This window comes from Eumetopias jubatus, unplaced genomic scaffold (genome assembly GCF_037043125.1).
Source record: "Eumetopias jubatus isolate StellerSeaLion01/CBP00866 unplaced genomic scaffold, mEumJub1_p1.0 scaffold_13, whole genome shotgun sequence".
Taxonomy (NCBI): Eukaryota; Metazoa; Chordata; class Mammalia; order Carnivora; family Otariidae; genus Eumetopias; species Eumetopias jubatus.
The window spans coordinates 52,332,941-52,343,350 of NW_028274819.1; the positions used below are offsets into that span (position 1 = coordinate 52,332,941).

At 38.3% G+C, this 10,410-nt stretch overlaps 1 protein-coding gene across 1 annotated transcript; it reads left to right on the forward strand.

Moving 5' to 3' along the window:
* Positions 1-63: 63 nt before the first annotated feature.
* On the forward strand, positions 64-7,664 carry LOC114218783 (olfactory receptor 52Z1P-like). Its single transcript, XM_028116055.2, is given in 4 exon segments — positions 64-123; positions 733-816; positions 6,695-7,629; positions 7,631-7,664. Coding segments are annotated over 4 exon segments (1,113 nt in total).
* The last annotated feature ends 2,746 nt before the right edge of the window (positions 7,665-10,410 follow it).

Genomic DNA, 10,410 nt, shown 5'->3' on the forward strand with positions numbered 1-10,410 from the left:
TTCAAGGTGGTGGCCTAAAGAGCCAGTGAGAAATAACAACCTGGTAGGAGTTGACCAGGCGTCATGCTCAGCCTGCAAGGCTACCACCCAGCATGGATGGGAAACACTATTGAAACAGCTACAGTGAGTTTAGGGGAGCACATGTATTTTTCATGTTGATTTTCTTACAAAAAGTCTGTCATGTCATGGCCCATTGCTCCCTTAACTAATGTCACAACTAATAAGGAGAGAGCTAAAGGATATTGGTAGGTGAGGTGACCAAAGCAAGATGTGGGAAATCAGAAAGTCGAGGCTCTGTTGGTATTCATTTTGTTCTCACGTCAGGAAGCTAAGGTCCAGAATGGGAGAGATTAGGGATTCTTAGAAGTGAGGGAACATGTTTTTAGTGAAAATAATCCCCTGGTAATAAACCCACAGGCTGATGTTCACTGTATACTATATCTCCTAATTTTCTTAGGTCTCTCAGAACTTTACTGTTGAATAGACTTAAACAATTTTCTACCTGATGCTATATCTCTGTTTCCTAGGATATTTGCGACCACAACTTCAAAAAGGGAGAATCTGCTAGAGGAATGAATAGGGACCTCCTGATGAGAGATGGAAATAGTCCCATGTTCTGAGAATACTCTCTTAGAGTTTTAAAAATAATACCAACACAGTTCAGAATCCCTTTGCAGTGGAAATTGGTGTCCTAAAGCTTTTCTCCTGAAAGTGTGCTTTCTTGTCCTGCAGCCTCAGCACCACCACCACCTGCATATTCTAGAGCTCTCGTCTAGCCCTATGGAATCAGAATCTATATTGGCTTTGGGGATGCTGGTAGTGTTTTTTTTTACTGGTCAGAATGTTGGTTATAGGTTTTTTTCAAGTTTGTGGTAAGTAGACAAAACTTATCTACATATGTACCTTCCTGTGTTTCATTTAAGAAGAAATCAAACTCTCTCTCTTTGCAGATGACATGATACTTCATGTGGCAAACCCAAAAGACGTCACCCCCAAATTACTAGAACTCATATAACAATTCAGTGATGTGGCAGGATCAATGCACAGAAATCAGTTGCTTTCTTATACACTAACAATGTAACTGTAGAAAAAGAATATAGAGAATCAATTCCATTTACAATACCACCAAAAATCATAAGATACCTTGGAATAAACCTAACCAAAGAGGTAAAGGACTTATATTCTAGGAACTACAGAATACTCATGCAAGAAATTGAAGAAGAAACAAAAAGAGGGAAAAACATTTCATGCTCTTGGATTGGAGGAATAAACTTTGTTAAAATGTCTATGCCGCCCAGAGCAATCTACACTTTCATTGCCATCCTGATAAAAATACCAAAGATATTTTTCAAAATGCTGGAACAAACAATCCTAAAATTTGTATGGAATCAGAAAAGACCCTGAATTGCCAAGGAAATGTTGAAAAAGAAAAACAAAGCTGGGAGCATTACATTGCCTGACTTCAAGCTATATTACAAAGCTGTGATGACCAAGAGAGCATGGTACTGGAACAAAAACAGACACATAGATCAATGGAACAAAATAGAGAGCCCAAATATGGACCCTCAACTCTATGGTCAAATAATCTTCGACAAAGCAGGAAAAAATATGCAATGGAAAAAAGACAGTCTCTTCAATAAATGATGCTGGGAAAATTGGACAGCTATATACAGAAGAATGAAACTCGACATTCTCTTACACCATACACAAAGATAAGCTCAAAATGGATGAAAGACCTAAATGTGAGACAGGAATCCATCAAAATCCTAGAGAAGAACAGAGGCAGTAACCTCTTCAACATCGGCCACAGCAACTTCTTCAAGGCATAACTCCAAAAGCAAGGGAAACAAAAGCAAAAATGAACTTTTGGGACTTCATCAAGATAATAAACTTCTGTACAACAAAGGAGACAGTCAACAAAACTAAGAGGCAACCCACTGAATGGGAGAAGATTTTTGCAAATGATACTACAGACAAAGGGCTGATATCCAAGATCTATAAAGATCTTCTCAAACTCAAAGAGAGTTTTTTCCCAAAAAACAAACGATCAAGTCAATAAATGGGCAGAGGACTTGGACAGATACTTCTCCAAAGAAGATGTACAAATGGTTAATAGACACATGAAAAAATGTTCATCATCGTTAGCTATCAGGGGAATTCAAATCAAAACCACATCGAGATACCACCTTACACCAGTTAGAATGCCAAAAATTGACAAGGCAAGAAACAACAAATGTTAGAGAGGTTGTGGAGAAAGGGGAACCCTCTTACACTGTTGGTGGGAATGCAAGTTGGTACAGCCACTTCGGAAAACAGTGTGGAGGTTTCTCAGAAAATTAAAAATAGAGCTACCCTATGACCCAGCAATTGCACTACTGGGTATTTACTCCAAAGACACAGATGTAGTGAAAAGAAGGGCCATATGCACCCCAATGTTCATAGCAGCAATGTCCGCAATAGCCAAACTGTGGAAAGAACCAAGATGCCCTTCAACAGATGAATGGATAAAGAAGATGTGGTTCATATATACAAAGGAATATTACTCAGCCATCAGAAAGGATGATGATACCCAACTTTTGCATCAATGTGAATGGGACTGGAGGAGATTATGCTAAGTGAAATAAATCAAGCAGAGAAAGTCAATTATCTTATGGTTTCACTTATTTGTGGAACATAAGGAATAGCCTGGAGGACATGAGGAGAAGGAAGGGAAAAATGAGGGGCGGGGGATTGGAGGGAGAGATGAACCATGAGAGACGATGGACTCTGAGAAACAAACTGAGGGTTCTAGAGGGGAGGGTGGTGTGGGGATGGGTTAGCCTGGTGATGGGTATCAAGGAGGGCACGTACTGCATGGAGTACTGGGTGTTATATGCAAACAATGAATCATGGAACACTACATCAAAAACTAATGATGCAATGTATGGTGATTAACATAATAAAAAAAGAAAATCACAGGGAAGAGAAAAAGAAAAAAAAAGCATACAATGCTTCCACATGTGGTCTTGACCATCTCCATTTGCAGATGCTTCCATGGCAACAGGCTGTGAGTGCACTAGCAGGCGTCTCTGACACACAAAGGACCCGAATATTTAATGGCATATGTGTGTCAACTTGGGTGTGTGAGAGTGCTGTGCAGAGGACAACCTGCACACACAGTACATGGAGAGGACATGGGGGCGCTTCTTCCCGAAGCCAGCTCTGGACCCTCTCCTTCCATGAGTGAGTCAAGTTCCATCTTCTGATGGGGGCTGAAGATCCTGGGCCCAAGAAATGCCCAGAAGAGGTATAAATACCCAGCTCCCCATTTCCTCACCATGTTGTGAACATCATCTGGCTTTTCTTTTTTTCTCTCTCCACTACTTAAATATCTTCAGGGTCCTAGAAAATATAGATAAGAAGCTGAATTTTGCTCAGCAAGAACACATAGAAAAAGACACCAGAAAAAGGAAAGGAAAGGAAGAAATTCTTAGGAAACCACAGAAGCTGCTGTCTTCCTAGAACTGGATCATCTTGCATTTCTCTCAACCCTGAGCTCCGAGGTACTGTGTGTGGAGGTGATCGGATTGCCCAAGCAATTGTAGTGCCTCTTGAGGCTCTTTTCCTAAATGGGTCATCTGCAAAGAGCACAAGTATATTTTATTCTCTCTGAATATATTTATGCACTGATTGTTTATCTTTGTTATGTGGCTCTGAATGTTGGGCATAGATGCAGTGAATTTATAAGGTCCAGTAATAAGAATAAGGCTCAGGAGATAAGCAAGCCTAGTAGTTAAAGACCACGGATATGTGTGTATACACAAATCCATGCATGCATTTTTTCCATAGGGTTAACTAGATATTCACCATATAGCAGGTGCTGGGCTCAGCACAGAGTAAGAAGCTGAGGCTCAGACTTGGACTCCCCTCCCTATATAACAAAGATGTACTCTGGTGCTGGGGCAACAATAAAACTCCATTTCTAAGCCCACTAAGCTCACCATGCTGAACTGCCTGCCCCTTATAAAACTAACATGACCAATTTGGGGTGAAAATTGCAGTGGGTATCATGTGTCTAGTGTGAGAAAGTAAGTCTTGGTCTGTGTGGCTACTCTAACCAGTTCAATCTCTGTCCGGTGGATCATAAGCCTGAAGTCCAAAAAATTGAACTTAGTTCATAGTAACAATGATTTTGACCTTAATGATGATAATTTTGGAAGTGCCCTAATTTCATCTGTGGCTGGGTGTATCTCAGATACACATGTGTCTGATTTATATAGCAACCATCCTACAACACTAACTTCAGAATTGACTCACTTTTTAAATTGATGTTTATTTTAGGTATTTTATATATGAAGACTAAGCTTCAAATTAAGTAATTTTTAATAGTAGTGCAGTCAGAATATGACTCAACCAGTATTTAAATCCAATCTATGGGCCCCAGAATTACATGGTCCCTAATAGCCCCACACTGCCTCCATGCATATATTCATGATTCTGTCAGAATAGACCAATAGGAATATTATAAAGAAATGCTTCATGGAGCCCCAGAGCTATAAGTTAGGTAGCTGCAGTTGATAATGCTATGCCAAAACGAAACCAAATAAAATAAATCAGATCACTGGTGTCTGAAAAGATCAGAAGAACATCTGCAAAATTTGTTTTATTTATCTTTGACCCCCATTTCTGTGTTCCTTTCAACACTTAGACTCTCTTCTTCCCCATCTCTGATGTCCTTATGAAGCCCTGCTCACTACACATCCCCTCCCCATAGCTGGACTTGACTCACGTGCATGGCTGTGGCATAGGTCTGGGTTAGGCATATTCCCACATTAATCTTTTCTCTCACCCTCTGAACCCCACAATTCCATTTAAAAGAAATTTCCAACAATTAATTTTAGCTATATGTGAAATGGTTAAACAATTGGTATATGTAATCAAAGGAGATCCAGAGACTTAAGCATCTCAACATTATATTACAGAATTTTTAAAGAATCACATAGCAACTTAAGGAAAGGCCTAATGGGGTGACCATTTCCATATTACATATTCTAAACTATAACTCAAAACATGGGGTTTAATTAACTATTGAGAACAAACTAATGGTTGTCAGAAGGGGCGGGGGACAGAGGATGGGTAAAATGGGTGAAGGGTAGTAGGACATAGAAACTTTCAGTTGTGGAATTAATAAGTCACAGGAATAAAAGTCAAGCTTAGGGAATATAGCCAGTGGTATTGTAATGGCGTTGCATGGTGACATATGAGAAGTATCCTTGTGGCGAGTATAACCTAAAATATAGAATAATCCAATCATGGTGTCGTACATGTGAAACTAATGCAACATTGTATATAAATTATACTTCAAATAAAAAAGAGAAAAGAAATAAATGGTGTCCACACATTTTAATCCTATGAAATGAAGTGCCAGAACATTGACCACTTAATTAAAAAATAAATGTATAGATGGTAAAACGAGAGTGTACAATGATCTGACTCCAGTGCAACCAAGGGATGAAAAGGCAAACATCCCCTAAGTCCATGTTCCTCTTCAGCAAATGCATTGAGCTAGCTTTTATTTGAGAATGGGGTTTTGGGGGAGGATGGAAGTCACTTGTCATCCACTTTTTTGGATCCATGTCTCTACCCTCATTTATATGTGTGTGTTAATATGTATACACCCCCTCACGCACATATCCCACTCACATGTTACATCTCCTAGCCAGCTTTTCACCCACATTCTCTCCTGATTTTATCCATATTCTTTTGGAACTACAGAAAAAGAGTAACCAATAAATTACCCTCCCTCCCTTTTATTGAAGGACCTCTACCTCAAAATGTGAAACATTAGTATTTGCTGCTGTGGGGTATTTTGAAATAATAAATATGTTGTCTAATTTTTAATCAGTGATCCAAAAGGGAAAGAATAGTTTTCCTCACCGCATGCAGGGCATATCCATTTAAGAATCTGAGTTTGACATTGTATATACTTTAGGTTTTTAATGTTCATCCTATCATTTTAAGAAACATGTTGATTAGCAGACCAGACTCAATTAATTCATCTGTGGATCCTCAATGCCCAGCATAGGCCTTAGCATCAGTTCAGTGGTCAATCAATGCTGAAGAGGGCCTATGTATATATAATGCCTGGAATCTATTTTGGTAAAATAATTCCCTCTCTCTGCCGTAAGCAGTATGACCAATTTCACATGTATCTATTTTACTCAGGGACGTCATCAGTGAAAATTTTGATGACATGTTTTTGTATCTAGTTTTATTTCTATAGGTAGTATTGGATGGTGGCTAAGACCAGAGCTTTCAAATTTACGCTGTTTGACTCTGAATCCAATGGGATCTAGGTCAAGAAGCTGAAAGTCTGTGGGAGTTTTTCATCTATAGGAATAATAACAATATCCATGTGAAGGATTATTGTAAAGGTCTTTTCAACAATCTATTGTGAAGATTTAATGAGCTATATTTGGAAAGTACTATGAGACATACTAAGCACTTATTAAATGTTAACATTTTTTTTTTCAAGATATGTGTTAATTCTTCCATGGAAAGAGTCAGAGTACAATTTTAGGCTAGTTAATACATCTCCTTGTCCTTCCATGGAGAAGAACATATTGAGGGAAAAAAATCTGATCAGACATAATTTACCCTAAAGTGGTGCTCCTTAATCCTCAGTCAGCCCTGCGGTTTTTATTCAAGGTACTAGGTGTGGAATATTCTGCCACAGATTCCTCCTTCCTCTTATAATCACACCAGTCCTCAGGATATGTGGTATGTCCTGACTGGAATCCCAGGACTGGAAGATTCGCACACTTGGATCTCCATCCCTATCTGTTCTATGTATGTTTTGGCTCTCCAAGGCAATGCCTTCTTGATCTTCGTGATTGTGACTGAGCGCAGTCCCCATGAGCCCATGTATATCTTCCTTTCCATGCTGGCCTCGGCAGATGTGCTTCTCTCCACAGCCACAGCCCCCAAGATGCTGGCCATCTTCTGGTTCCAGTCCATGGATAAATTGTTTGGTTGCTGTGTGTCCCAGATGTTCTTCGTACATTTCATCTTTGTGGCAGAATCTGCTATTCTCCTGGCCATGGCATTTGACCGCTATGTGGCCATCTGTCACCCACTGAGATACTCCACAATCTTAACCTCTTCAGTCACTGGGAAGATTGGCATAACAGCTGTGGTCAGGAGCTTTATCATCTGCCTTCCATTCATCTTCCTGGTACACCGACTTAGGTATTGTGGGAGAAACATCATTCCTCATTCCTACTATGAGCACTTGGGCATTACCAGATTGGCATGTGATAGTATCAGGGTCAACATCATCTATGGTCTGACTGTGGCCCTACTGTCTACAGGACTGGATATTGTGTTCATCATTATGTCGTACACCATGATCCTTTGCACAGTGTTTCAGATACCTTCCTGGGCTGCCAGATTCAAGGCCCTCAACACATGTGCTTCCCACATCTGTGTCATCCTTATGTTCTTTGCCCCAGCATTCTTTTCATTTTTTGCCCATCGTTTTGGGGGGAAAACCATCCCTCACCATGTCCACATCCTAGTAGCCCACCTCTATGTGGTGGTGCCCCCTATGCTAAACCCCATCATTTATGGGGTCAAAACCAAACAGATTCAACCGAGTAATTTTGCTTTTCTCCTGCATCAATTAATGCCTAATGCTGGATATTTCTCAAGAAAACACACACACACACACACACACACACACACACACACACTATTTGAATGAGTGATGGGAATAAATGAAATCCATAAATAATCCTTAACACTTAAAAGGACAGTAAATGCCAAAGTTACCAATGCATTGTCCTAAAGCACTCAGACTTTGAAACAATAATGATATTCTCAATTCTCTTAGACATGCTATTATCTTGCATTATAACTTATTCTTAAGCAAATAAGAGAACTCTGAGTAAAGAAGTATATATTTTAGGGTTGAACCCAAATGGAACTTTCTTGGTAGAGCTGGGAAGTGAAAATGGTGAGTTGCTGAGCTTTTGTAAAGACAGTTGAAATTTTGCTGAAATATGAAACACTCCCACTGCAATCAGGAAACACTTGGGCCAGTAGCATGAAGCTATTAAACTATAATTATCTGCACTGTTTTCTCAAATTAAAATGTGAGTTCTAAAATGAGATATTTTCTGACTCATTTATATAAAGTCTACTCAGTGGAATAGGTACAGAGTATAGGTTTATTGTATGAACAGATAATACTGAATTAAAACAAATAATAAATCAAATGAACCCATCTGAGACAATGTAGGCACCGTAAAAGTTAACACTTTCTTCCATATATTTTGGGGACTTCAGGCCCAAATCATCAATAAAGCATCCTGGTATCAATAGAGACTTCACTGAGGGAGAAAGTAAAAGATTAAAAATGCCATTCCCAAGCCAAAATTAAAAGGCAGTAAAAGATTAAATAGGATGTTTACATGTAATCTTACATAAAAAGGCTCTTATCATCTTATCACACCAAATATAATTTTCTACAATTTGTCTCCAGACTGTATCGTAATTTCTTCATTCAAGAAGAAATTCTCACAATCTGAAAAAAAAAGTAAATATTTTTACAATCTCTCCTTTTCAAGGCATATCACATGCTGTGAGAATGTGAAATCTGACCCTTGGAATCCTGGATAATTATCTTGGATTGAAATATATGCTATATTCACTTGAATTTCAGTAAGGGAATCTATTTTAGGAGTTAAAAAATATTTTGATATTAGAAATCCTTATTTGCCTGTCCTACACTAACTGTATAAAAATGTCCTGTTATGTAACTATTGGTTTTTGACTGATAAAATTGAATTATTTTAATATCTTCTTTGTTGGATTGATAATTAAATGAAATATGACATATGATGTACTTGGCATTTAATAAATATAAGTTTTATTTTGATGATGATGGTAATTTTTATGAACAGAAACTCTAAATAACCCAACCCACCAAACTGAACCTAGCCTTGCTAACAATAAGTCGTAGAAAAATGGTCGGAATGGGTCATCATCATTGATATGGAAGTCACATAAAATGTTGACAAAAAGTTTCAGCAAATAAGATTCTGGTTCAGAGACAAATTCTCCAAGGAACAAAGGGGAGTTGGAGAGTAAATAGATTATAATATGCTGACAAAATATTTGCTTAAATGAGTGGTTTAAGTGAGCCTTAGAGAAGAAGACTTTTTAATGATTGATTTTGGCAGTGGGGAGCTAAGAAAATGCCAATTTCCCACCCAGAATGTATGAAATATGATAGGATAAACAATGATTGAATTGACAGCCTTAATTTTTTTATCATCATTATTATTTTTATTATGTTATGTTAAACACCATACATTACATCATTAGTTTTTGATGTAGTGTTCCATGATTCATTGGTTGCGTATAACACCCAGTGCTCCATTCAATACATGCTCTCTTTAATACCCATCACCAGGCTAACCCATCCCCCCACCCCTCTCCCCTCTAGAACCCTCAGTTTGTTTCTCAGAGTCCATAGTCTCTCATGATTCTTGACAGCCTTAATTTTAAGAAACTTCCAGGTTGAGGGCTCAGGGATGTGTAGATGCTGAAGGAGTTAGGAGACCTCTGTCTGTGCTTAGCTGCTGGAGGCACCATTACTCAGCTATTGACCTGGAAATTTTGAAGGTGATGCTCTGTATCCTACTGTCTCCTGACCACTAAATCTTCAACTGGGTAACAATGACTAAGAAAGATAGAATACCACACAAGATAGAAATGGAGAGCTCTGGAGGAACTTAAAGAAAACTGACATACTCTTGCAGATGCAATTAAACAAACAGGGCACTAAGAGATTGTTAAAGTGAGAACAGTCTTTCATAAGAGGAGGAGGCTGAGTAATTTAATATCAGACTCTGAGACCCAGAGAATTAAAGAATATGTCATCTGGGTAGCTGAGCAATAGCTTTCCCCAGAGGAAGATTTAGAGAGGCTACATAGTCAGAAGAATAAATTCTCCTTCTTATGGTTTTTGCTCTGCCCTAAGTGGTCTCAGCCATGGTGAAACTCAGTGACATAAAGAATAGGGCATCAAGAAAATGTATCCCAATGTGTGAAGAGGCTAAATAGACTAGTAGACCCAGTGTTAAGACTGTTGCAGAATATCATATTATAATTGGGGTTTTAGCTAATACAAGTTAAAAAAATATAAAAATTGGGGAAGGAAAAAAACAAATTCTAGATTTTATCAATTGATTTTTATTTATTTATTTACTTATTTTCCTAGTCTTTATAAAGCATAGGAAAGTCAATGGAGTTCCACAAAAGCAGCATACAAATCCATAAATTTTTATGCTGTATTGTGTACTTGAAATTTGCTGAGAGGGTAGTCTTGGATATTCTCATCACAAAAGAGAAAAAATAGGAAAATGG